Consider the following 27650-nt stretch of genomic DNA (forward strand, 5'->3'; position numbering starts at 1 on the left):
TAATTCTATTTGACGTTACTATAAACTATTACCCCAGAACCGTTTATTGCCAATGTACGTTGCACAAACGAGGAATTTGACATGGCAGGTGGTGCATAACAAACAATCCACACGGTGCAAGAAATAAACATTCAAATTCACAATAGAATATAAAATGAAGTGCACAAACATAACCGTACTATAAACAAGTATGAAGTGGAGTATAAAAGTGTTGAGTGTGTTTAAATATGCAGGGGATATGGGGGTCCCGGGCTTTGTTAAAGAGTCCAACTGAAGACGGGGGGGGGGAACTGTTCATGTGGCGTGAGGTCTTGGTCCTGATGGACCAGCCTGCCCTTGTCCTTGTCCGTGGCTGCAGCGAACCAGACCGTGATGGAGGAGCAGAGGATGGCTGTGTAGAAGTGCACCATCATCGTCTTTGGCAGAGACATGTGTCCCAGCTTCACGTGCTGCTTCCTGTCAGACAGGAAGTCTGTGGTCCACTTGCAGGTGCAGTCGGGCACGAGCAGCTGAGAGATGATGCATTATTATATATTAAACTGCCCAACTCCACCAATTATGACTTCAATTAATGGGGGACTCACTTCTGAAGGCAGGACAAAGTAACCTGTGTATTTTGATAATGCGACTTTTACTAAAGCGAAGGATCTGAGTAACTTACCTTCATTACCACTGACATGAATGAACTACCCGTGTGTAGCATGGGAGGGTACCAGTGTGCTGAAGCGTCAGAGCCACAGACTGTGTACATCCCAAGTCTCTTAATTAATGGCATCTAAGAGACATTAGACGCCTTTTCCTCTGATTCCAAGTGTTTTTACATTCCATCCTTTTATACTTAATGTTTCTGAATACATGTCATTTGCCAGGGTCTAAGGCTTTAAGGATGTTGGGATTGGGCCTAAAAGAGTTTTGGGATGTACCGTTAGCCCTTATCACGCCCTCCACACTCCCAAGTGAGAGGATGTTAATCCAATCGGTGCACTTCCGGGTAGCTCAGCTAGCTAACGTTAGCTATCCAGACAAACCGACTAAATTGTGACAATGACAGCGCTAGCATAGCCGACCCGAGCTGCCTGAACATGAGGAGCATTCTGTTAATCGCCTTTCTGGCTCCGTGTTGGGTCAACGGTGCAATTAAGTCGAGAGTTAATGCGGAAGAGAATCACGAAGAAACCCCGGAATTCGGTAAGTAACGTAGCAAGCTAACTCAAGCTAGCGTTAGCTTAAATGTCACCGCTAACGTTAACTGTGTTATGAACGATTCGCGGTAACGATGATTATTGTGATTTGGTGCTATATGTGTTGTGTTTATTTACTGTGATTATCAACACTGACAGTTGTGCTGTTAAGGCACCGAGTCCTTTTCTATATAAAACCGTTTAAAGAGGATCGTCAGCTCCAGATTGTTGTATTTGACCGCGTTACCGGGGATTTAAAACGTAAGTTCTGCTCGGTCGCGTCTGACCGTTGTCGTCTCTCACATGTCTTCCAGGTGCTCTGAACTCCATCCTGTCAGATTTTGAGGTGCTGCCATTGTCAGGCCTCCAGCTGCACTCTGTAAGGAAGAGGGACGTCCACACCCAGTCCCACCTGGAGCGCTTAGTGAGCTTCAGAGCCCTGCACAGGTAACCTCGCAGCTCCTTATATCTCACATAAGCCCACATCCAAGTACAGCTGGTTTGATCTTTGCAGCGATGGTACAGGAGATCCCTTCTTAGCGGATCTCCAACGTAAAGCACCACTCCCATTACGCGCTGATTTGAGAGCACATGATGAACCCTTTCACACCCTATGAGCATGCACTCAGGTCATACCATGGTTTGCAGATAAAAGTCTCAGAGACACACAGCTGGTGGCCACTCGCACACACACACACACACACACACACACACACACACACACACACGGCACAGTTTATGTTTAACTGGATAGTGAAATGCCATTGACGATACAGACAGAGTTGAAAGCAGCCATGTGGTCATGTTTAATGTAGACATTGTGTGTTGTTTAATGTAGATACTGTGTGTCGTTTAATGTAGATATTGTGTGTCGTTTAATGTAGATACTGTGTGTCGTTTAATGTAGATACTGTGTGTCGTTTAATGTAGATATTGTGTGTCGTTTAATGTAGATATTGTGTGTCGTTTAATGTAGATACTGTGTGTCGTTTAATGTAGATACTGTGTTGTTTAATGTAGATATTGTGTGTCGTTTAATGTAGATATTGTGTGTCGTTTAATGTAGATATTGTGTGTCGTTTAATGTAGATACTGTGTGTCGTTTAATGTAGATACTGTGTGTCGTTTAATGTAGATATTGTGTGTCGTTTAATGTAGATATTGTGTGTCGTTTAATGTAGATACTGTGTGTCGTTTAATGTAGATACTGTGTGTCGTTTAATGTAGATATTGTGTGTCGTTTAATGTAGATATTGTGTGTCGTTTAATGTAGGTACTGTGTGTCGTTTAATGTAGATACTGTGTGTCGTTTAATGTAGATATTGTGTGTCGTTTAATGTAGATATTGTGTGTCGTTTAATGTAGATACTGTGTGTCGTTTAATGTAGATACTGTGTGTCGTTTAATGTAGATATTGTGTGTCGTTTAATGTAGATATTGTGTGTCGTTTAATGTAGATACTGTGTGTCGTTTAATGTAGATATTGTGTGTCGTTTAATGTAGATATTGTGTGTCGTTTAATGTAGATATTGTGTGTCGTTTAATGTAGATACTGTGTGTCGTTTAATGTAGATACTGTGTGTCGTTTAATGTAGATATTGTGTGTCGTTTAATGTAGATATTGTGTGTCGTTTAATGTAGATACTGTGTGTCGTTTAATGTAGATACTGTGTTGTTTAATGTAGATATTGTGTGTCGTTTAATGTAGATATTGTGTGTCGTTTAATGTAGATATTGTGTGTCGTTTAATGTAGATACTGTGTGTCGTTTAATGTAGATACTGTGTGTCGTTTAATGTAGATATTGTGTGTCGTTTAATGTAGATATTGTGTGTCGTTTAATGTAGATACTGTGTGTCGTTTAATGTAGATACTGTGTGTCGTTTAATGTAGATATTGTGTGTCGTTTAATGTAGATATTGTGTGTCGTTTAATGTAGGTACTGTGTGTCGTTTAATGTAGATACTGTGTGTCGTTTAATGTAGATATTGTGTGTCGTTTAATGTAGATATTGTTTCGTTTTATCTCTTTCAGACATTTCAAGCTTTACTTGACCACCAACACGGGCCTCTTCACGGACAACTTTAAAGCTGTGTTTGTTGATAGACACGGCAGCGAGGAGAACTACAATGTTAACCTTCAGAACTTTTTCACTGGACATGTTGTTGGTAAGTGTTATTAGGCATTCACTCGTGTTCTTTTGGAACTGTATGTATTTTTCTTTCTCCTGATTTTGCATTTCACAGGAGTCTTTGTCTTAAGAAACGACTGATTGATTTTTGAGACCTTTTTGCCAAACATGAGCAACATTTAACCTGTTAATACAAGTTCCCTTATTGGTGTTGTGTTTGCAGGAGAGGAGCATTCCCGTGTGCAGGCACACATAGAAGGAGATGAGTTCTCTGCTCACATTCTAACGGATGAAGCCGAGTACAACGTGGAGGTAAGAAGTGGCTGTAAATCACCCCAAATAGAGTGACTATTGAGCGTTGACCACGCTGAACCCTCAGCCTTTTTACCCAAGGCCTTCGACTCAAGTTTGACAGGAGAGATTGTTCTCTGAATGTACCTGTAAACATGAATTGAACATAGTGCTCCGTTGCTGTACTGTAAATCTGGGAAGCTTTATTCTTTAACTTAATATTGCTCTGTATTTTATTTATTCTATTCTGTGTGATTATACGTTTACACACCCTCAAGGGACCTTCCAGATAACAGAGTCGGACAAGATGCTTAAACAAGACTATACTGTATGAGAAGTATTAAAATGTCTACATTGCAATAATCATGATGTGGAGTTCTTTTTAAATGCCCCACGCCACTTTTACTCCTGTCTTTTTTTTTTTTCTTGTTGTCATTCATTGCCACTACCTTTTCATATATTCGTTCTCTCTTTGTGCTGCACATATTTACCCTATCCTCTCTTCTCCCCTCTCTGGTCGTCCAGCCCCTGTGGAGGTTCACAGATTCCCCAGCCGATGGCAGATTGCTGGTTTATCGCTCGGACGACATCAGGAACCTGAGCCGCGTCCTCTCTCCCAAAGTGTGCGGTTACGTCCACGCGGAGGCTTCGGACCTCCTGCCGCAGACCTCCAGGAGGGATTGGGACGGGCAGGGGGAGGCGGACCAGGAAAAGGGTGAGAGCTGCTGTGTGGTTGTCCTCACTGGGAGAGGAGAGTCTGTGCGGTCGTAGTGGAAATGTGTAGGAAGAGGACGGCATACGAGGGGCTGGAGATCACAGATGTGGTGCAGCCTCGGCTCTGTGCTCTTGTTTGTGGACGGTGAAGAGGAGATGAAGAAAGAGGAGGAGGAGGATAACAAATGTTTAAGGTGGAGAGGAGGAGGCTGTAGTAGCGAGACAAAAGAGGTGGGTGCTAAGCTCTGTAACAGTCACTTTAATAAAAAAAAATTATGCACATTCAGTACTCGCTGCTGACAAGTGGGTGTTATGTAACATCCAAATGCCTTTTTGATTCGTTTGTGCCGGAAACGTAAAGCTTCTAGCAGCGATTCTGTGCCAGAGACTTCTTAAACACCGCTCACTGGCAGCTGGGTGAAGACACTCACTGGGGATATATGAGTTGAGGTGAAGGTTCCCACGGAGGAGGCATTCAAATTCACGGAGGCTCCGCCGCCCAATGAGATGGCTCCCGAGTCGCCACTGGTCTCCCACTGCTTGTTGTGGAAGCCAGGGCAGCGCACACCCACACTCCTGAGTGTGCACTCATGTGTGTGATGTAATGTCTTCCTGTTGTCCTTTTTTCTGTTACTCTTCAAGAGCTCGTTGTTTGATGAAACGGATCTTTACTTCATGCTGTAAACTATAAGGAGAAATAGCTATTTAATTTGCTGTTAATCGGCTCGAAGAACCCGAAGCAGCTCTTAATCAGTTCACGGGCAAACAAAAGAAGAAGAGGGCAATTAACAACGGGATACTGGAGCATGGCCTCATTGCATCGATCCTTTTTGTGTTTAAATATGGTAATGCTTTAAAAAGGATTGTTACCAGGTATTCTTTTGTTTGGCTGCGGCCATTGTTCTTTACCTGTTCCTCTTGTCTCTAAATACTCCTGCCGTTCTGTTCCTCTTGTCTCTAAATACTCCTACCGTTCTGTTCCTCTTGTCTCTAAATACTCCTGCCGTTTTGTTCCTCTTGTCTCTAAATACTCCTGCCGTTCTGTTCCTCTTGTCTCTAAATACTCCTGCCGTTCTGTTCCTCTTGTCTCTAAATACTCCTGCCGTTCTGTTCCTCTTGTCTCTAAATACTCCTGCCGTTTTTGTTCCTCTCAGGGCTCCACCACAGAGAGAAGAGGCAGGCTCACGATCACAAGAAGAACACCTGCCCCCTCCTGCTGGTGGCAGATTACCGCTTCTTTAAACACATGGGCCGCGGACAGGAGAGCGTCACTCTCAACTACCTGGTCCGTCTTTACGATGCTATGAACAAAAAGTGCAGAGAGAGTTCACCATGTAGAGATTTAGCATGCGTCCGTAGGGTATCGCAGTGAACAGGAACATGTAGTTTTACATCAGATAAGCACACCTGTGATCAGCATCTCTTACCGTCTCTCGCTCCAGATTGAGCTGATCGATCGGGTCGACGACATCTACAGGAACACAACCTGGGACGATGAATACAAAGGCTACGGGGTCCAGATCCAGCAGGTGCGTTTGGCCCGGCTGCACGTTTGACTTCATCGCAATGTGGTTCAAGTCTAAAGCTTTTTAAGCATTAGACATCTCTGCTCCCGGCAGTGCGACAGCTTTGTTTTTACATCGAGTCTCTCCCGGAAGCGGTTGCTGAGAATAACACTGTCCCCCTCAGTGTGTTGAGAAGTTGAATTTTTTTGGGAGGAACTGAAAGCTTTTGTGTGTGCCCCGTGGGGTAATGTAATTTGTTCCACAGGCTCTGGGAATGAATAGAGACACTGTTTATCACACTGTGAGTCTCGCTTTTTCTCACTCAAAAGATATGCATGGAGTTATTGTCCACCAGACATGTCAAGAAGAACTTCTAATCCCAATAGCTCAATGTACAATCATTCCTTTAATAGTTCATTTATGATTTGAGGGGGTAAAATAAATCTTTCGTGTGTTCTACATCTTAAAATCTGGACTATGAACATTTAATTATGAGCCGGTACAATAAGATTTGTTTAAATTCTTTGAATACAATTTGTGAAATTGTTCATAAACGGTGTGTTCGGTTTCCAATCTCAGATCATCATCAACAAGGAGCCCACGAAGGGCCCCCATCGCCATGCCGGCAAAAACTGGGTCCACTATAACATGGAGAACAGCCCTGTGAAAGGGAAAGCGGTCTGGGACGTGAAGAAGCTTCTGGAGGTAGGAAAGGGGAGGAAGAGAGAGGAGGAAGAGAGAGATGTACACATGGGGAGCTCGGTACGACCCGTGCTCAGAACACACGGCCATGTGTAATAACTCTTCTTTCGTCCGTCAGCAATTCAGCTCCGACATCGCTGGGAACGCCTCCAGTGTGTGTCTGGCCCACCTGTTCACCTACCAGGATTTCGATGAGGGCACGCTGGGGCTGGCTTATGTGGCCCCCTCCAAACCTCAGGCCCTGGGCGGCCTCTGTCCAAAACGTGAGGACACCAGCTGTGTCATGGAGCGCTGTGCTTCTGTAAAGCAAAACTGAAGCTGACTTGTTTATTTTTGTCCCTTTTTTCAGCGTACTACCCGTCTCACTCTGTGCACAAGCCCAGTTACCTCAACACGGGTCTGACCAGCACCAAGAACTACGGCAAAACTATCCTAACAAAGGTCTACTTTCCCTCGCTTTTTTTTCAATCATTATCCTTTTGATGAAATGAATTACTAGCTGCAGGATGTTATGCAACATGTCACTCTGCCAAATGTAGACTCTGAAGCAGAGCAGCCACACCTTTTTTTTTTTTTGTGTGGGTGTTATGAGTAATGATGCAAACACTGTTGCATTTTGACGCCTCAGTTACCCGTGTATCGCTGGCTCCTCAGCTCAGTTTACAACACATTAATGTGAGCCGGGAGAAAGTCTCTTATAGGATGATAATATGCGTGTTTTTTTTGTTACGAGTCCATAACATAAGTGTTTGTGTCAGCCCTGCATTTGTCGAGTTGATTCAGATAAGTGAACTCTGGTTGGTTGGTCCCATCAGGAGGCGGACTTGGTGACCACTCACGAGCTGGGCCACAACTTCGGAGCGGAGCACGATCCCGACAACATCCAGTACTGCGCTCCCAGTGACGACCACGGGGGCAAGTTTGTCATGTACCCCATCGCCGTGAGCGGAGACCATGTCAACAACAAGGTGCGCTCTCTAGTAGTGAACAAGTAACGCGTGCTCTTCATTCACTTCTTCAGAACAAACGACGCAGACACGTGTGAGTCCTGGGTGTATTGTGGTTTTGATTCGCGGCGTGACTCAAGTTGTTCCTGTGGAATATAACGACGGACGGTGAATGGACTGTAGCTCCTCAGCGACTGGCCTTTACAGCTAGTGTGTGTGTATGAAGTGTGTTTGTGACTAGACCCTCTTAAAGAGATCTGTGAGGGCTAGAATCACATCAGGTACATTCATACTACACTTAGTCAAGATAATAATCATAACTGTCTCACTGACTTTGTATCCATGGTTTGTATGCAAATGTTTCTTGAAGGAAATAGCTTTTCATTTCTTTTGAATCAGGAAGGGATTTACGTTTTCAGTTATTCTAGTGTTTTTAGCTCCATAGCTTCCTTTTTGTCACGTGGCCTTTCACCGTTAAGCATAAAGCGTCCGCTCCTAGTTAATGTCTAACCCTCCTCTACCGCTACTTCCTCCTGAAGCGCTTCTCCAACTGCAGCAAGATCTCCGTAGGAAAGACGCTGCGTTTCAAGGCTCCCCTGTGCTTCAAGGAGAGGAACAGCAAGGTGTGCGGGAACTCCAGAGTGGAGGACGGGGAGGAGTGCGACCCCGGCCTGCTGCACCTCAACGACGACCCCTGCTGCTCAGCCGACTGCACGTTCAAAAGCGGCGCGCAGTGCAGGTGCGAGATCCGAAAAGAGACGCGTGCAAACATACAACATGTGCTGAAACCCGTCGGGTTGATTTGAAGATGGCAGGAAGCGTTTGTGGCACTAGCTTGAGCTCCTTGGCGTCTCTGTTCTCTCCACAGCGACAGGAACAGCCCCTGCTGTAGGAGCTGCATGTTTGAGCTCGCAGGAAGAAGGTGCCAGGAACCCATCAGCGCTACCTGTAAAGGCCTATCGTCTTGCACAGGTGGGCGCCTCCTGCTGGTCTAACACGAGATCTGCAGCGATCACCGGAAGGTTTCTTTTTTATTTTTAAATGGATAAATTTAAGAATAATTTGAAATGCTAAATAGCTCTACCCCCCCCCCCCCCTCACGCGTTAGGCAACAGCAGTCAGTGTCCCCCTCCTGAGAACGCCAATGACAACACCGTGTGTGTGGACATGGGCCGCTGTCGCAACGGAGAGTGCAACCCTTTCTGTGAGGCCATGCAGAGCCTTCAGTCCTGCGCCTGCAACGGTAACGAGCAGTTCATTTCTCAATGAAAAACTATATCGTACGACCCTTGTTTTTATTGTCTTTTTTTATTACATATCATGATGTAATATACTGTGAGATTTTTTTTTATTGCATTTTTATTCCAATTATTTTTTATGGCACGTACCAGGCTTTTTTATTTTTACATTTGACACCTTTTTATATCTGTTTTCACTTTTTGTATGACATACTATGAAATATTTTATTGCATTTTTATAGCATACTATACAATGACACATTTTACCACTTATTTATGACACACTATACTAAGAATCCTTTATGTCAAACTATACTATGACATTTTAAAGACATTTTTTATGACATTTCATACAATGCAATTATATTTTAGGACATTTTCATGTCATGCTATACTATGTTTTTATGAACTTTCTTATGTTAACACTTTTATAAACCAGTTAATCCTCTCGTCTCTGCAGAGACGGAGGACTCCTGTAAAGTGTGCTGCAGGGGAAAAGATGGCGCCTGCTCTCCTTTCACCCAGGGCAACAATGACACCTTCCTTTTCCTTCGCAAAGGAAAGCCCTGCACCGTGGGCTTCTGTGACGGAAGCGTGAGTCACCCGTCTTTTCTGTCCGTGTCACTCTTGTCTCCACCACGCTCGGTGTTCTGTCTTTTATTCCCGAACACGGTCCACAAAAGTCCACAGAGTGTGTCGATGTTCTCTTGTTTTTAAAAAAAAAACAGGGAAAGTGCATGAAGCAGGTGCAGGATGTGATCGAGAGGTTGTGGGATTTCATCGACAAGCTGGACATTAACACGTTTGGTAAGTTGGTTACAACGGGCCCCTTTGAATTCTGAGAACATGAGTATTTGGAAGGTCTGAGTCTCGTCCCCGTCCTTACCTTTTTGTCCTTCTGTTTCCGTGTCTCTGCCACCCGTCCATCAGGGAAGTTCCTGGCTGATAACATAGTGGGCTCTGTCGTGGTGTTTTCACTCATCTTCTGGATTCCTCTCAGTATCCTGGTTCACTGTGTGGTAAGAATCAATTCACACTAGTTCCCCGCTGTCTTCGGTGTCCTATTATCCTAATTCCGTTTGAAGGTAGATCTCGTCCGACCATCTCGTCCTTCTTTGTGTTTCTTTCGCAGGACAAACGCCTTGACCAGCAGTATGAAGACAACACTAAGTCCTTTTACTACCCTCCGAGCGTAAGTTTCTCGTCTCTCCTGTCTGTGTGTGATCCCGTGCCTTGCTGCCACACTAACCAAACTAATACAGTCACACATTGCTGTTTTTAAAACACAAGCTTTGAAACCAAAGTCATCAGGGGGCTTAATTAAATGCCGTTTGTGGCATTGCAAGAGCACAACGCCTTACTTCTTAATCAGCATTTATTGTCTACCGGCTTAGTCGTGAAAATGCAAGAGGGGAGAGCGGAACGCGGGTGGATTCAGAATCCGTGAAAGGGCCTCACCTCCAGGGCCGGGTTCAAACTGCCAATGACCTGTCCATCACTCTCTGCCTTGGCCCTCTTCCATTCTCATTTGGAACTGCAGCAGATGGTGGAAGTTTGTAGTCGAGCTCCCGCCATAGGTGAGTGCGCGTGCCATGGCTTGGTGTTGCGTTGCCATTGAGTCCATGATGCTGCATGGTCACCGGCCCACGTTTGGGATACTCCTGCAGTCACTTCCTCCTTGACGTAATCACTGATCAGGTTCCACACAGAGAGAGAGAGAGAGAGAGAGAGAGAGAGAGAGAGAGAGAGAGAGAGAGAGAGAGAGAGAGAGAGAGAGAGAGAGAGAGAGAGAGAGAGAGAGAGAGAGAGAGAGAGCTGATTGGTGTGAGTGGACAGCTGGACGTCTGCACAGACTCAGATCTGATCAGAAATTACCTCAAGAAAGCAAGATTGCATTTTTAGGAGTATTCAAACAGAGAGAGGACTGAGAAGGTTGCACTTTGTTGTCTTTTGTGAAATCGGATGCGGTGTGTGTGTGTGTGTGTGTGTGTGTGTGTGTGTCAGCGTTTTTTTTACGTTTGCATCTGCTGCTGTTAAAGCCACACCAACAACAACAGGGTCATATTCTTTAGGTGGTTGTTATTTTGATTTGTCTTCTCCTTTTGTGTAATGGCCGTCTGCACTGTGTTTGTTTTCGGTTTGATTGGGAACACGTGGAGACTTGAGAGGACGTTCCTCTGCAGACCTTTGTCATGGCAGACATTTTGACTCGTAATAGCAGGAACGGCACAGGAGCAACTAATCACATTAACGATGGCCTAACTCCATTCAGGTGTGACGGCGAGTCCTGCGAGTGAGCCAGTAAGCACACAGCAGGCCCGTGTGCTCCTGAATGGACTGCAGACATTATTAATATTAGCTCCACCTCTGTCTGACAAAATGTCCACTATGAGAAATGTTTGTTTTACTCATTCCCACTTTTAAAGGGGGCTTTGGGGATGATAGTGTCTTAGTCTAACGGGCTTTAAGGTTTCGATTATTAACTTTTGAGCAGACCGGATCCCTCCTCGGTCGGTCAGCTTTGACTGATTTCACTTCGTTTTTCTCGCTCTTCAGAGTCAAGACATGCTGAGCAACCTCGAGTCAGCGTCCGTGCGCATCGTCAAGCCTCCTCAGCCTCCGTGCTCCTCCTCCGCCGGCCGGATCGCGCCCTCCTCCCTGCCCCAGCAGCAGAGCCAGGTAGGGGCCTCTCCCGTGGCCAGCACCAGCAGCCAGGCCCCCGACCCGAGCTACGGAACCACCCCGGACAGCGAAGGGGGGCCGCGGATGGCCACCATCCAGGAGGACCCCAGCAACGACTCTCACCCGGGAGAGGAAGGCCCGGCGGACGATTTCACAACCGCAGGAGCCTCCTCGTCGGCTACGAAATCCTCCTACGAGGATCTGACAGAGCAGAACCCGTCGGCCAAGGAGCGGCGGCGCCTCAAGAGGCAGGAGTGCATTGACACGAAGGAGACCGAGTGCTGAGAGCAAAGCACCGGTGTGTTTTTAGGGAACATGCAAATACACGCAGCATCAAATTCTTTTTTTTAAATCACAAAACAGACCGCCGCTGATTAACGGTAAAGGTAACCGTGATGTGGATGTTATTCAGTCAGCTTCTATCTGGATTAAATCAGGTTTTAGTCACAAGTCCTGGTGAAACTAAAATATTTACTGGAGTGAATTAATTAGTTTGAATTAGTAGTAGTTTGTGTCTGTTCTCAGTTAGATCGGGGGTCTCTGGGTCTTCATCTGAGGGCTGGTTGCTCAAACACGTCATGAAGTAAAATGTCAAAGTAAAAGTATTGTCGTCACGGCGATGCAGCCTCGCCGGTCCGTTCCACCAACAGATGATTTCACACGTCGATGATTGTTGTGCTTATTTTACCGTTTCAAGAAGCCCAAGTGGGATTTGTTAAGCAGCAAACTTTGACTTCAAAATGAGTTTTATCTCGAGTATTTTTCCACATCACTGGAGCGTTGAAATCCGTTTTATACGTGTTCTTACTGTGCCGTGCCGTTGATAGTTTATCTTAGCTTGTGAAACATTTCCACCCCGCACTAAGAGGAGTGGCCGTCTCTTCAGTGATGCGCTCGTTTGTCCAGCGAGAGGTTATAGTGTCTTTTATAAAACAACACGGTGCCTTTTCTGATTTTGTGCCTAACTGTAGATGAACATGAATCTGAATTTAATTTTAAGAGAAACCTCCCGAGGTTCAACCAATGTTGTTTTTCCGTTTGGTTGTCTGTCCTCGTGTCAACGTGGGCGATGCGCCCCTTTGTTGTTTTGAAGCCGTCTCGCCACCGTCGCCTGCTTTGTCACGTTACAAATGTAAAGTATGCACTTACTGTAGGTCAAGGAGAAGGAAACGCTGTGTAGCTAACTTTAAATACTGGATTGATGTGAACTATTGTACAAGCAGATGTGCTGTCACATATTCTGATGTGTATATTCTTAATATTTCTATGTTTATAAAAGTCTCCTGGAGTTCCGTTTTTTTTGTGTTTTTTTAAGTTTGGATTTCCTCCACACGTCTCAAAATAAAACTCTTTATTGTGCATTTTAAACACGAATACATGCTCTCACATTTGACATACTGGTACAAAACAAATCGCAGCGGCTTTGTTTATGGTAGTAGAGATGCAGTCCAGTGTCGGGCTCAGTTTGTGCCACACAAGAGTGCTGGTGAGTGTTTCTATTAACAAAAGTATCCAGCCCTGCAGGATCTGAAGAGGTCTTAGAAAGCCTTCGTCTTCGTCTTCCTCACTGGTCACAGAGCAGACTGCTCTCGGGGCTCTTTGCGTCCACGTCTCCCCAGTAAGGCAAGATGAAGGGCAGGTCGGCCACGCGGCTCTCCAGCAGCCCCCACAGCTGCTGAGCAACCAGCTGGTTTCCCTTCTGTGAGAGATGCAGCCCATCGGACAGATACACCGTGTAGTCCTAGAGGACAAAACCGTGAGACGTCTGTTAAAGTAGGAATTGGAAAGAAGATATTGGGACGAGGTTTAGTCACTTATCGTTCAGTGTATTACATGTTGAAACATTTAGGAACACCACATTCACAATAAACAAAACAAAAAAAGCTTAAATTTCTTCCTGCCCATTTTAGTGGGGCAGATAGTAGAATTATGATACAAGCATGACATTTGGTGGAGTTGTTCTCCAGAGGTATCTGGTCAAATCTGCCCCATTGGCCATTCAAAAATCCAAGATGGCGGCTATTTTTCAAGATGGCCGCCAATTGGGCCTCCCGAAATACGTTTTCTTCATAACACTGTTTGTATTTCCCCGATTTGAATGATCTTGGTGTCTATTCCTATGTTTTTAAGTACTCTGGAGCTAAATATGCTACTTTTTTTTAGCCTTCTGACTAAAATAATTCAAAATTTTGCACAATTTTGATGATTTAAAGGGAAAAAAAACTTCTAAGTTGAGCAGTAACCACTGAGACACGGGGTGTATGGGTGTGGTGGCTTCTTTGTGTTGGGAACAAACCTATCGTGCCACCAATGCATAAACATAGAGACATGTTCTCTTTGTGGATTTGACTTATTCATTTTGAATGTTGGACGTCAACAAGCACTGCACCTCATATTAACCAAACCAAAAGACTCAGGTCTTCTGTCAGCCATTTCACCAGAAAGGACACTCTACTGTTTGGCAGAGCTTTGCAGAATCGATGGCTCAGGTTGATAAACTCTTGGTTGAAAGGCTGGAATTTTCAGGTTCGATCACGTTCAGACTGTTTTGAGGCCCGACATCAAATCACAAAGTCAAAAACGTGTAGAGACGTAACTCAAGGCAGATGGGTTCGGTGCTAGAAGGCAAGAAGTTGTGGGTTTGTGTGTTTTAAAGGTCTGATAACCAAACAAGAAGTCAAATACACCAAGAAACCTTTCAAATGCGTCGGGTCGATTAGCTCAAGGTAACGGCCAACTGGCTAGAGCCCCGAAGACTGCGTGTTCGATCCTTATCGTGTTTTGAGGTCCGACATCTAATCACAAAGTCAAATACGCGTAGAGACGTGTTGTCAGTGTCAGGGCAGATGGCTTTGGGTGATAGAAGCGTGGTTAGGAGACAGTAGGTTGTTGTATTGATCCTTATAAGGTGCAGTGAGTTTTGAGGATTGACGCGCAATCGCAGAGTCAAATACGACAAATGACAATTGAAAAACGTGGCGTGAAATAGCTCAGGTGGATGGCGGAGGTGCTGCAACCTGAGAGATTGCTGGTTCAATCCTTATGAGGGGCGAAGGGTTTTGAGGATTGATGCGCAATCGCAAAGTCAAATACGACAAGAAACAAATGAAGTGTGTGGCGTGGATTAGCTCAGGTCAATGGAAGAAGGGCTGGAGTCTCGGAGGTTGCGAGTGCAATCCTTATAACTACCGAAAGGTAGGTCTTTATTGTTATTTACTTTATTAACGCAACTATTTATTCTGTTTACGCAACTATTTCAGCATCTATTCCTATTTTGGCATCTATTCCTGTTTTATTTACGGTTGCACGTGCATCGGTACTGAGCAGGTCTTGAACCAGACACGGGGCCCTTTCGTGTCGTGAACAAACCTCCTGCGCCACCAATGCAAGCACACATATGAGGTTTCTCTTTGCGTATTTGACCCTTTCATTTTGGGATTTGGACCAAAAAAAAATAACTGAACCCCGTAGGGTTTGAACACACAACCTCAGGTCTTTTAACCCGCATCATATCACTTTGAGCTGTTTCACCTTCGACACTTTCACACAGTTTCTTAGACCTTTTGACTCCTCCACATGGAGTATTGGACTTCAAAACTCACTGCACCTCATAAAAAGTCAGTATAGAATACTAAGTAATAATATAGTACGCCATCAAAAAGGTATTCATAGTATATCATACCATAAAAATATTAAGTAGTGAACTAAAATGTCAACGCTAAAATGCTTGTATCATAATTTGCACGATTCTTATTAAAAATTGCTTTTATCTGCCCCACTATTTAGTGGCCTCTAACGACGCGTAACAATTCCCCACCTGTCCATCTTTCTGCATGAGTGTCCAAAGGTCCAGGGCGACTGCTCCACACTGACTGGCAACCTGGACACACGCCTGTGCGTACTGCCCCGCTACAGAGTTGTGGCGATTGAGTGGACATGCTGGAAAATAAATAAAAAAAGAAGAGAGACGATGCAGCACCGGTGATCTCTGAGGCGTGACGTTACAAAAGCAAGAGAGCAGGAACAATTGTGACTGAGCGTTACCTTTTAGAATGCACTCCTTCTCCCAGGCCGGCTCGTCAACGGGCGGAGGAGTGATGAAGATGACTCTGTCTGCCGGCACTCCAGCTGAGGCCAGAAGCCTGAAGATGTCCCTCAGGTTCTCTGAATACTCCTTCAGAGGGACGTGCTGTTGTGGGTTTTTATCTGCATGACAGAGAAAATCATACAGAAACATTAGAAAGGACTGATTCATTATTAGAGATATTTTCTGTGTTCAAACATTGTTTTTAATTAGTCATTTTGATAATCCCCCAAAAAGCCTGAGCAGTGAATTGCAGAGTCTGAGAACATTTAAAGAGGTACTGCAGCACTGAGATCATTTAAGCAGCTTAAGCTGACACATCCTAACTTTTAGTCTCACGTACGGACAAAGCTCCAAACACACCGGATCCTACATTTTGAAACGGTAAACGTCCTCGTGTTGTAAGCCGGTTTGGAACATGAGTTCACAAAGGGAAAGATGTGTCATTGAGGACTTTATTGTCCCACAATTCAATGCACAAAGGACATTAAGGTGGTCCTAAAAATGTCATTGTATTGTATGTCCTAAAATGTCAAAAATAAATCATAGTATAGTCCCTCAAAAAAATGTCATACTATCATGTGTCATGTAAATGTCATGGTATAGTATGCCATTAAATACAATAAAAATGGACCGTTTTTTATGACTTATTTTATGTCATACTATACTATGACAGAGTGTAATATAACAACATCATAGTTCAGAATGTCATTAAATGCAATAAATAATGTCATAGTATAGTATGTTATTAAAAAGAAAAAAATATATATAATAATATAGCTTAAGATAAAAAATGCAATACAAAACATCACAGTATAGTATGTCATTAAAATAGTAAAATATGTCAGAAATGTGATAAAAATGTCATAATGTAGTGTTTCATAGTATCGTGTTTTATGAAATACTATGTAATGAAAAAGTATTAAAATGTCATATTATAAGGTTTCATACAAAAGTAATTAAATGTCAATTAGAACGTACTTCACTCTGCAGGTCATTTATGGCTACAATGTGTAAGAATAGTAACTTATTCTATATTCTTCATATCTAAATAGATCTATAGCTGTTCAGAGCCCTGTTAGGTGGCTCCCCTGGCCCCAGGTTGCCTAATGATACGATGATGATGATGATGATGATGATGAGAGTTTGCAGCAGTGCATTCATCATCAATGAACTCCTTCAATTGTTCATGGGAGCTCGTGTCTGTGACGGTGTACCTTCCAGCGCACAGTCGTTGGCTCCAAAGAAGACAGTGACCGCAGCTATGTTGTTGTCTGCTGAGTTTGTGACGTTGACGAGGCGAGGAAGAAGGAGTTTAGCCCATCTGGAGTTGTAGCCAGACAGCCCTCTGTTTACCACATCACACTTTCTAAAAAAAAAAAAAAGGAGCATGTGTCAAAAACAGTTAGCTTGGCTGTTTACGTGACTTGATTAAAAAGGAACTGATCACTTTAATAGGAACCAAAGACACTCACCGTGCTAGTTTGTCGGCAATTTCTGCACCCCAACCATTGGCTTGAAATGAAAACTGAAAGAATCAACAGCACTAAGTTATTCATTGAGTTAAGCTGGCCAGCTAGCAGCCAATGCTAACTAACGTGTTACTGACCGTTAGCTTGCATGATATCACGTGTCTTTACAAGTTAAGATTGCGCACGAGCTAACCTGTGTGATGGAGTCCCCGAATAAAATCACTTTGGGCCATGTCACTGTTTTGAATTTAGACATTATAACCGGCTGCACCGTACACTGTTTACGAAAAGGGCTGCACGAGACCAGACTTCCGGTTAGGGGTGTGTGTTAACGGATGAACCACACTTCACAATAAGAGTTTTAACATCGTGACTTCTTTACATGCATTATATTAAGCTAAATAATGCATTAAAATATCATAATACAAATGTAAACATGTAATATCATTAGAAAATCTAAATCTGGATTTATGTCGGTAATATTTTACTTTAATGGTTCATTAGATGAGCCGCCATCAGCAGCGTCCCGGAAGTATCGTCTGATCCACACTCCGGAGCAGAAGGTGGCGGTAATGCACCAATAAGATGGATGCCAACCGCCGTAAAACCAGAAAAAGAAGAAGAAGAAGAAGAAGAAGAAGAAGAAGAAGAAGAAGAAGAAGCGTGCCGGAAGTCAGTTTAACTTCCGTCAAACATGGCGGAGGTCAGACTGCGCTACGGAAGGGAAGCGTACACCTTTGCACAAAAAACATGTAGTCGGTACCGCCTTGAAAGTCAGATTAAGCAAAGTATAAGTGCAACACGGGCTTCGTCTCCATCGGCGGAGTTTCTTCTCGGTGACACTCAAAGTGGAGCACTGCAGGGAGCCGGAACCGCAGCGGACATAAGGACCGCTGGAGTTCCACAAGACAGTTACACAAGGGTAACACCACCACTGTTCGGTAGTGTTAATGTCTGGGATTGCTATTACCTCAACAAAGAGTCGTGTCTTTACCAAAGACAGGTTCAAAATATAGAGAAAGTTCTACCTCGGTGCCGGACCAAGTCCCGGAGGACTCTTTGGTCCGCTCGTGGACAGCAGAGCCTGGGCTTGTTTGTGTTCATCAGAGCTTACAGCGACACGCGATCTGAGCCCCTTTACAAAACCAAAACGGGCTACTATGACATCCTGGAGGTGTCACCTACGTCCACGCAGACGCAGATAAAAACCGCCTACTACAAGCAGTCCTTCATCTACCACCCGGACAGAAACGCCGCCAGCGAGGACGCCACGGTCCGCTTCTCCGAGATCAGCGAGGCCTACACCGTGCTGGGCAACAAGTCGCTGAGGAAGAAATACGACCGGGGTCTGCTGAGTCAGTCGGACCTCATCGCGACAGCCAGACCCTCCGCCAAGGGCGCGGCGGGGAGCTCCGCGAGAGACCCCGCCGAGAGCCGGCGGTCCGTGGTGGGCGCGGACAGCCGAGTCTTCGATTTCGACAAGTTCTTCAAGGCCCACTACAGCGAGCAGCTTCAGAGAGAGCGAGACATCCGGGTCCGCAAAGAGGAGCTGCAGAGGAAGAAGCAGGAGACGATCGCGGAGAAGAAGATGGGCCGGATGATGGAGATGGGTGTTGTGGCGCTGGTGGCGATGGCCCTGGGTATAGTGAGCAGTTTGAGGCGAGGATGAAGTTCGTTCAGGTGGAGGAATGTCGTCCGTGTTTAGGGATTCTGGACTCACTTGAATCATCACAGTGACACTACAAACAAACAACATCACTGCTGTTAAAATGAAATATTGTGCAATATGACTTAACGTCATCCTTTGGGTCAAAGCGACACAGTTAAGAGGATTACACTGTTCTCTGAAAAGCTGCAAATCAAAGACTAAACCGTAAAGTGCATATCAGTTCCTCAGTCTGTATCACAGTACTGTATGTATACTTGTATACTTTGTCTGTAAACATAGTATTTACTGTTTGTCTCACTGTCAGTGTAACTCCTAGTCTTGGCGTTTTTCACTCAGAATACAACGTCCAAATTATTTAAATCAGTAATTATCTGATTGAATAATAAGGAACAAGATTATCAACTTTGGCTTTTATAAAGTCATCTGTTTTGCAGATTTCTTTATTTTTCATGACGCCACAAGTTGTGACGATGGTTTCAATGTTTCATGCAATGTAAGGGAAGTGTGTATCTGTGATATATTGAGAGCCATATGCTCATAATAAAAGGTGCCTTGGGGATATATTTATTGTAAAAATCAACACTGTTCAGATGTTTGACTTAATAAATGACATGATCAGTGGCAGAGCACCGTGAAACAAATGCTGCTCGAGTCTTTTGTACGTTAAAGTTACACCAACACTGATGAACTCAAGTTAAAGAGCTTTTCTGACACTAGAAATAAATAATCAAACTTCACGTTCTAAAGTCAATAGTTTGTATAATGAACACAAACATTTAGTGCATTTAGAGAACCACAGTTATAAGTAAACGAGTCATATCAGTGCACATTAGTAACCAACTCTGGTCAAACAAACCCGACATTACATTAATACAGTAAACTTATTAAATATATTAAAAGTGCTTGCATAACAAAAAATAAACACTAAAATCTATGAAAACAAATCCTATCTACACAGCTTATTAAATGACATTTTCTCTTCTTTTTTTTTACTTGGTAGCTCACAAATCATAAACGTTAAGTTAATTATTAAAAAGGCCAATCTCCAAATAGCACTCATGAAGTGGGACTGGGATTGGTTGTTGAGGTTTTCCAATTACACCAAACCATTCACGTCAGGTGCGTAATGATCTCAAACTGTGTCACGATGGTTCTTAGGAACACGTCGTCCCATTTCTAGCGCAGAAATCCGAGCGGCGTGTTGACTTTCAACGCTGAGTCCGTAGAAAGCGCTCTTTGTTTTTACATCTGCGACGGCCGAGCTTCAGAATCTCTGTCCCTCGTCAGTTTAAAGTCCAGACGTCCGGTCCGTTGCGACGAACGGTCCCACCGGCGCTCTCAGATGACCGGGTTGAGGGCGTCGTAGAGCCGCTGCACTGCCAGCTCAACCATCTCTCTCAGGGAGTCGTCGTCTGTGCATTCCTCCTCGTAGCACACCGACTGATGGGGGGGGAGCGGGTCAGTGAGAGGGGTGCAATGAATCCTACCGCGTACATTGTTCTGTGTCATGGTGCGACGGGCTAAAAGCTCCTCACCCTCGTTTCCAAGCAGATGTGAACCGTCTTCCCGTCTACCGTCACAGAGATGTTCTTATCGTCACTGAAATCCACACATTCCTCTCCAAACATGTCCCTAAAGACGGAGAGAGAAGCAAGATCTGTTAGCACAGTGAAAGTAAAGCACAGTACACCTTTTAAATGTATGCAATATCATAAACAAGTTGGTATGGACTGCTTGTCACTCACTGCAACATGACTCCCAGTCGGGTTTGGAAGATGTCCATGTCCATAACGGCACTCTGGGTCTCCATGGCTGTCAATCACGAGTCACATTAAACAGGAATTCAGAAAAACAAAAGCCCATGACAATAACAAGACACAAAGCATACCTTTCTGAGCCTTCGGGTTGGACTGGACCTCCAGCACTACAGTGGTGACAGCGTCGGCATACATGTCGTTCAGAGGGTTTGCTAGCCACTGAGACGGGAGATGAAGACAAAGGGTGTTTGGGTGAATGAGGCCCGTCTGCAGAGAGCAACGTGTTGCTATCGAGCATCAGACTAAAGCAGGGCCAGAGCCAGAAGCCCGACCCGCTCACCTCCAGCAGCACCATGCCGACCTCGTGGACCAGAGTGATATTTTTAAATATCTTCAACGTGTTCTTCTCAGTTCCATCCAGTTCCTCTACGTCACCTGAGTGAAGAGGGGAAGAAGAAGAAGAAGAAGAAGAAGACAGCCACAGTCAGTACGGCGTAAACTCAGACAAAGTGAAAACAGCTCCGTTCTTTAATCAATCATTTCATTTGAAAAGTTTGCACACTATACGTCAATATGGCGGTCTCACCGGTGAGGTTCCTCAGATGGCAGACGAGCAGTGAGTACGGTCCAGTGAACGGGATGGCCTGGCTTTGTTTCACTGTGCTCATGGCCAGCTCTGTGTAGGCTGCAAAACAGAAGCGTCGGGTCAGTTCACTGTCGTCATTATTTGAGTTGATTGTTTTAAGCATGGGCTTGACTTATGAAAAACTGGAGCCAACGTGATCAAGGTTACTCTTTTTTTTTTTTGGTCTTGATTCCCAAAGTCACTGACTGAAAATTGACTCCGATTCTCAAATTTAAAGACAGTTTGGAGAACTAAAAAAAAAACAAAAAAACGTACTAGAAAGGTCCGAGGGATTGAGGATGTGGTAGTTGAAGTTCTTTTTCACCAGTATGCCTGACACCCTCTGGCCCTGGGCACACTTCTTATCAGCCAGAGAGCCCATCACCTGGAGAGGGGGGGGCAGTGTTCGGTCACGTCATTCTAGCTTCGTAACAACAGCGGCACAGGGTCGTGTTCTACAGGCAACAATCTCGATCAGAGACAGACGGGCAGTTTACGGACCTTGGCCAACTTCTCTCCCCTGAAGTTGAGGGTGACAGCTTCTGTGTTGCGAGGGTTGTGGACTTCGATGTGAACCTGGTCATTATCCTCGTACTCCCTGATCAGCGCAGCCTTCAGACGGGCCATTTCATTCTGCTCCCCGTGGACCAGGATCTGACGACAACATGCAAGGAAGGAAGTTCAAGGACTTTCATTTAACGACTGCGTTCACTGACGGGTATGAACAACTGAGGAACACAAAACAATGAGTTCTTTTCTTCTCTCCTACCACATGAGGTGGTTTGAGGGCCCTGATGAACTCGCTGGTCTGCTGGTAGTCAGTGTGGGCCGAGAAAGAGATGTAGTCCACGGACATCTTCAGCTGCAGCTTCTGCCCCGACATGGTGGTGATCTCCTCCGGCTCAGACATGATGTGCTGCAGAGAGCACGCGACACATCACAGTAAGACGCCGTAATAATACATTCACCGTATCTGTCTGGCATCTATCTATTATTAGAGAAACAGCGGACCTTGGCCAGCGTGCCTTCGACACAGTATCCAGCGATGATGACTCCGTTCCTCTTATCGGTGCACCAGCTCTCAAAGAGCTCTCTGGAGAGCCCGCTCTGCATCATACCAGGAGAGGCCATCACCACACTGGGACCGATGTCGTCAAAGTGATCCATGCTCTGGAAACACACACAGACACCACAGTTCTATAGATTCAGCAGCCTACATACACAACGGTCTGGGAGTCTGTATCCACCTTGAGGTTGCTGATGTGCTTGAAGACGAAAGGGTTGTTGATATTGATGGCTTTGCGGATCTTGTCGTTCATTGCGTTGACGTAGGTCTGGTACACAGCCATGCACTTCTTGGCCAGGGATGAAGCATAGTAGATGGGGATGTCGTGGAGCTCTGGGTGGTTCTGCCAGTACTCATCTGCAGGAGAACACGAGACACCATCATACAGACTCTTCTGATACAATGCAGATATTAAGCGGAGGAAAAGGGTCATATAAAATGATAGCACAGCGGCTAACAGTGTTGGTGAAACTGCCTATTCAGAGGCGTAATCCGTAGCGTAGCTCCTCACCCAGAATGAGCAGCAGTTCCTGGGCCCGCCCCAAGGCGAACACCGGGATCAAACAGCGGCCTTCTCTGTTGACGATGTCGTGGACCGTGTTACAGAAGCGAGCTTCTCGCTCCTCCCTCTTCTCGTGGATGTGGGTGCCGTAGGTAGACTCCTGCAAAAGAATAACAGGATTCACCATGCTGTGATCACCCCCCAAAGATCCATTAAAACGAGCGTAGAAGGCGACTGGATATGTGGCGTACTATGATTAGGATGTCAGGTTTGACGCTGGGGATCTCTGCTGCCATCAGATGCCTGTCTTCCTGCCGGGAGAAGTCTCCCGTGTACAGCAGCTGGACGGGCCGACAAAGGTCTCGTTAAGTGAACTTCATACGCATCCTTAGATCTCTGGGGAACAAAAAGCAAGAGTCGTTTACCTTGACTCCCGCTATTTCGATCATGAACATGGCAGCTCCCAGCACGTGACCGGCGTGGTAGCACCAGAACTTGATTCCAGCCACCTCCTTCACCTCGTGGAAGTTGATGGTCTCGATCTTATCCATGCTCTCCTCCAGGTCGGTCTCGGTGTACAGCATGTCGTCTGCAGAAATGTTGCTGCGATAAATCAAAGACAAAATTATTACAAGTACTGTATTATTGTTTTTTTAGGAGGTTTTCCATAATGATGACTGCTGCTGCTGCTGCTCCCACCTGACTTTGACATAGTCTGACAGTAGCCAGCGGTAGATGGCCTTAGTGGCGTGGGTCATGAAAGTCCTGCCTTTAAAGCTGGTCTTTTGTAGGAACCAGGGCAGAGCTCCACAGTGATCCAAGTGGAAACTGGTGAGAGGACGCACACAGCATTATCACATGACACATCCGTAGTTCTGTTTTAGAATACAATCAAAGTAGAATACAGGCAGAAAATGCATTAATAAGGAGATAACAGATACAGAGGATACTTAAAAAATAGACGGTTCAACACGTAGAGGGAGGAGGAAAGACTCACTGGCTGATGAGCAGCAGGTCTATCTCAGCTGGGTCTATCAAGTCTATGTAGGGGAGAGCATCCATCCCCTCCAACCCAGGGTGGATACCACAGTCCAGCTGCAAAACACAACATGACCCAGAATAACGCACTCAATAGCAATACTGTCCTGGGTCCACCAACTTAACACAGCACTCTATAAAACAACAAAAACATATTTAAAACATATAAAATAAAAACAGCAGACAGGATATTAGAGCCCACACAAAATAAGAACATAGAATTACCTGTTCTGATAGTTATTGCTGTTCTATAATATAGATGTGTGGTTGGGTAAAAACATATTATTTCTTAAATGAAGACACACATATTTACCATAATTTTCCTTCCTTTGAACTCCAGGATGATGCATGACCTCCCGACCTCCTGACCGGCGCCCCTGTAGGTAGCGTCACACGCGAATACAGCGTTAAAGCTAACGTTACAATGCATTTATTGTTATTATATTTGCATATTTGAGGCAGCCACTCAAAACCTGTATTCATTAAATTAAATACAATAAAATAAAATAAAAATGAACTCACAGTGGACGGATCAGCAGCTGGTCACTCTCCTCTGCGGGGACAATCACCTCTACTTTGCGCTTGGTCGCCATGCGTGTTAAATTGTGCACGCAAATATTAAAATAGAACAAATAAATGCGGTCATACTGCGCCGCACTGCAGCTGCGCCGTTTGTTGCATGAATGAGAGCGAGAGAGAGAGGGGGGGGCGGGCTCGTGTGACGTCACATTTCCGGTGGTGTGCAAAAATACAGCCGACCAGAAAGCGTCGTTGACGCACAGAGTTCCGCTACAGCAGTTGGACGGTTTGCGGTAACGAATTCACATTATTAACACGACTAAACGTTACAAAGGACATAAACTAATATTTGTGTGGTCTGAACCTTTGTACACACGCTCAATATTCAACTTTAGAGACATTCTTTTTGTTTTTTAGGCGAGTACTTCGTCGCGTGCCCTTTAAGTGGTGTTGGGTGTAGGCTGTGAAACTCTTCAACATCTGAGTCAAACTGAAGGTAAAACTACATCCTCCTCGAGGAACATTAACACCGAGACGGTTACTGTTTAACGTCTCGTGAAAGACAGCTATCGCTAAATCTATTTAGTATAACAGCGTTTGTGTTTGCCAACCGCTCGTGAACTCCGCTTTTCAACTTCAGCGTGGAAATTAAATGTGATGGTGATATTATTCATAGCTCTTCTTTTAGCACGTAACGTTAGGTTACAAGTTAATATCGTTACATTAGACAAACGTCTAGCTGGAGGCGTGATGCGTTCAGGGTCCGACGTAACCTGTTGCGTGTGGTGTGTCATTTGAGGAGGTTCTACATTTTTTATGGCCCCCCGCAACATCAGGTGTAACGGATCAATTGGTTTCAAATGTATCTGGTGATCTGCATAAATACAGGCTGGACCAGCGTTTTATGAAACACCTCTGACCACCACAGAGATAGTGTGTATTACAGTGTTATGATGTGTTGGTGTTGTTTCATTATTTAACAGCTAACTTGTTGTTTTCTAACCATCTCAACTTTTTTTGGGATTCACACTTTTATTTTGTAAGGCCTTCATAGCTAAATTTGTGGATAAATAAGTAAAAGCATATCTTACTAATACTAGGATTATAATGTAGCTGAATGAACACCCTCATTGATCCATGATTCAGAATTGAGATGTTCCACATTCAGTTATTCGTCCTCTCTGCTGGGACGTGAGAGGACGTTCTGGTGGTGTGTCTTAACGGTCCACGGTGGTTCAGGTTTGGGGTGAGGCTGCTGGAGAGGTGCCGGATGCGGTCGACATGGTGAAGAATGTTCCGGAAAGTCAAGAAGCGCCACAGCAGCAGCAGCTCGCAAAGCAGTGAGATCAGCACCAAGAGCAAAGTAAGCAAACAACACACACACACACACACACACACACACACACACACACACACACACACACACACACACATAAATGTTATGATGGAGCTACTTTCTCCTTGTTGAGCCAACACCCTCTCCTGTCTCTGACTCCATGTAGTCTGTGGACTCCAGTTTGGGGGGGCTCTCCAGATCCAGCACGGTCGCCAGCCTCGATACAGACTCCACCAAGAGCTCAGGTGAGTCGACCAACGCACAGGAAGTCGACGTATTTCCTGCTTCTTTCTCTTTACTAACGGGTTATTCGACGCGTGCCCTCGGAAAGGAAACAGCGCGTCCGAAACGTGTGCCGAGTTCCGGGTGAAGTACGTGGGAGCCGTGGAGAAGTTGCGCTTTGACATGAGCAAGACCCTCCAGGAGCCTCTGGACCTCATCAACTACATCGACGCCGCCCAGGTAAGGACACGCTTCAAGTGGGCTTCCAAGCGGTCAATAATAATCACATCATTCATTCATGAAGATGCTGTGAATATTCACAGCAAGATGGAGCGCTGCCCTTCGTGCCCGGAGACGAAGAGATGATTCTGGGAGTGTCGAAGTACGGAGTCAAGGTGGCCTCGCTGGACCAGTGTGTGAGTAGAAACGTGATGTACCGTCCTCCAGAGTGAATGCTCATCCATCAGACTGCAGCATTGCTGGGTCGTCAATACAGCCACACAGCATGCTTATGAACTCGGCACCAATTTATAGTTTTGACATGGCTCCTGCACAAAGCTGCTGGACTCAAATATGTCATCGGTGGAGTAAATCCACCTTGATCGGCGATGGTTCTGCACTACAAATGAAGAAGAAATGCATGCTTATGTTCCTTTTTAATCGGTCCAGGACGTGCTGCACCGCCACCCGCTGTACCTGATCGTGCGCATGCTGTGTTACGATGACGGCCTGGGTGCGGGGAAGAACCTCCTGGCTCTCAAAACCACCGATGCGGCGCAAGAGGAGTGCAGCATCTGGGTGTACCAGTGCAGCAGCTCGGTGAGTGCGATAACGTATCAAATTAAACTGTTTTTTTTTCTTCCTGGGTTTGAGGTATTTTCCCCCCCAACACGTGATCTGTCACCCTGTCTCCACAGGAGCAGGCTCAGTCCATCTGCAAGGTGCTGTCGGCTTCCTTCGACTGCGCTCTGACGTCGGTCAAATCCTGAGGGGAGCTTGAGAAGGACGGGAGCTGAGATCTGACGAGAAGAGAAACGAAAACAACTGCAAAAAAAACAACCCAGCAACAGTAAAAATCAGAAGATCGCCAAAACAACTGCAACCATTTCCCCAACTTTGTTTTCTCAAGGAGAGATTAACTGGAAGACAAATCCGGTGTGTTTTCCATGTTAGTTTTGCAGGAGAGCATGATTCATTATCCTGTATCGATGACTCGTCACGCTCACGTTGTGATGAATGTTAACCCTTAACCCACCAGCTGAGACAGAACTGTGAACTTGTCTGAATCGTTTCCTCTGAAGTTGTTTCTTTACCTCACGAGCTCCTCGACCCGTCGCAGGAAGTCAAGAGCGAAAAAAGGAAAGGAAACGGTAGTATTTGATAACGCATTGGAATACGGTGCACATTGTAAATGAATCATATTTAAAGCAAACAATGGTGTAACATGGTGCTGTTGATTCATCAGAAGAGAAACACGGTACGCTTATTTCACAATATTCTTTCTCTTCATGTGGAAACTACTCAGACCCCGTTTTAAGTTTAAATATCCTTTTGTGTGTTTTTTCACAGTATTGGTACAATAGCAGTCACTGTTTACGACTCAAAGGTACATTATACAAATATGCTTGAACCGTGTGAGAGGAGCCTCATTTCTAATGAGTTTTGACTTTTATTGTCTCTCGTTTTCATTTTCTTGGTACCAAAAGCTTGACGTGTTTTTCGGATTTGTTGTTTTTAATGTAGTGATTAAAATGCATTAAATCCACTCACTTGCTGAAACCACATGAATCCCATCAGGCTGTAGAAGACTCACCTGATGTTAAGATTGTGTGGAAAGTATGACATTAAATAATTTGATTTAATTGCGATTAGTTGACTTATTAAAGTGTATTTTCTCCTTTTTATTTCAGTGTCGAGTGTCTTAATTATCAATCGTTGCAGTTGTTGCTGGGTGAGTGATGTTGATAGTA

General features: G+C 44.9%; 5 protein-coding genes across 10 annotated transcripts; 3 read left to right on the top strand and 2 right to left on the bottom strand.

The window, feature by feature from the left end:
- The first annotated feature begins 944 nt into the window (after positions 1-944).
- adam17a (ADAM metallopeptidase domain 17a) lies at positions 945-12678 on the top strand. Of its 2 annotated transcripts, XM_068726323.1 has the most exons (20): positions 945-1188; positions 1496-1628; positions 3215-3348; positions 3535-3623; positions 4128-4317; positions 5471-5601; positions 5759-5845; positions 6401-6526; positions 6642-6786; positions 6873-6964; positions 7339-7491; positions 8010-8209; positions 8339-8442; positions 8579-8713; positions 9169-9302; positions 9437-9515; positions 9639-9727; positions 9841-9900; positions 10249-10285; positions 11265-12678. In XM_068726323.1, the coding sequence occupies exons 1-20, from the start codon at positions 1083-1085 to the stop codon at positions 11651-11653; spliced, it is 2613 nt and encodes an 870-aa protein (XP_068582424.1). In that variant the 5' UTR covers positions 945-1082; the 3' UTR covers positions 11654-12678. The 2 variants fall into 2 exon arrangements, with proteins under 2 accessions (XP_068582424.1, XP_068582425.1); XM_068726324.1 differs by lacking the exon at positions 10249-10285 and having other exon boundaries at positions 947-1188.
- Positions 12679-12726: 48 nt separating this feature from the next.
- Positions 12727-17266, bottom strand: iah1 (isoamyl acetate hydrolyzing esterase 1 (putative)). Its single transcript, XM_068726325.1, has 6 exons — positions 17140-17266; positions 16950-17002; positions 16692-16843; positions 15435-15596; positions 15208-15329; positions 12727-13131 (listed from the first exon to the last, which is right to left on the bottom strand). Exons 1-6 carry the CDS (start codon positions 17200-17202, stop codon positions 12955-12957), a joined length of 729 nt encoding a protein of 242 aa, XP_068582426.1. The 5' UTR covers positions 17203-17266; the 3' UTR covers positions 12727-12954.
- A 343-nt stretch (positions 17267-17609) lies between these two features.
- LOC137884596 (dnaJ homolog subfamily C member 30, mitochondrial-like) lies at positions 17610-19352 on the top strand. Its single transcript, XM_068726449.1, has one exon. The coding sequence runs from the start codon at positions 17641-17643 to the stop codon at positions 18613-18615; it is 975 nt and encodes a 324-aa protein (XP_068582550.1). The 5' UTR covers positions 17610-17640; the 3' UTR covers positions 18616-19352.
- LOC137884595 (cleavage and polyadenylation specificity factor subunit 3) lies at positions 19159-24285 on the bottom strand. Its single transcript, XM_068726448.1, has 18 exons — positions 24126-24285; positions 23917-23980; positions 23563-23660; positions 23265-23393; positions 22991-23168; positions 22817-22906; positions 22575-22725; positions 22245-22420; positions 22009-22167; positions 21767-21913; positions 21499-21651; positions 21274-21382; positions 20959-21057; positions 20713-20807; positions 20504-20591; positions 20361-20427; positions 20151-20247; positions 19159-20055 (listed from the first exon to the last, which is right to left on the bottom strand). Exons 1-18 carry the CDS (start codon positions 24194-24196, stop codon positions 19954-19956), a joined length of 2073 nt encoding a protein of 690 aa, XP_068582549.1. The 5' UTR covers positions 24197-24285; the 3' UTR covers positions 19159-19953.
- A 61-nt stretch (positions 24286-24346) lies between these two features.
- itgb1bp1 (integrin beta 1 binding protein 1) lies at positions 24347-27584 on the top strand. Of its 5 annotated transcripts, XM_068726465.1 has the most exons (8): positions 24347-24415; positions 24540-24618; positions 25362-25485; positions 25625-25703; positions 25790-25920; positions 26004-26096; positions 26350-26499; positions 26598-27584. In XM_068726465.1, the coding sequence occupies exons 3-8, from the start codon at positions 25414-25416 to the stop codon at positions 26667-26669; spliced, it is 597 nt and encodes a 198-aa protein (XP_068582566.1). In that variant the 5' UTR covers positions 24347-24415; positions 24540-24618; positions 25362-25413; the 3' UTR covers positions 26670-27584. The 5 variants fall into 5 exon arrangements, with proteins under 5 accessions (XP_068582566.1, XP_068582568.1, XP_068582570.1 ...); XM_068726467.1 differs by having other exon boundaries at positions 24372-24618; positions 25269-25485; XM_068726469.1 differs by having other exon boundaries at positions 24372-24618; positions 25291-25485.
- The last annotated feature ends 66 nt before the right edge of the window (positions 27585-27650 follow it).

Source organism: Cebidichthys violaceus, unplaced genomic scaffold, assembly GCF_023349555.1.
Source record: "Cebidichthys violaceus isolate CVI_PGR_0920_01 unplaced genomic scaffold, fCebVio1.0.p SCAF_39, whole genome shotgun sequence".
Taxonomy (NCBI): Eukaryota; Metazoa; Chordata; class Actinopteri; order Perciformes; family Stichaeidae; genus Cebidichthys; species Cebidichthys violaceus.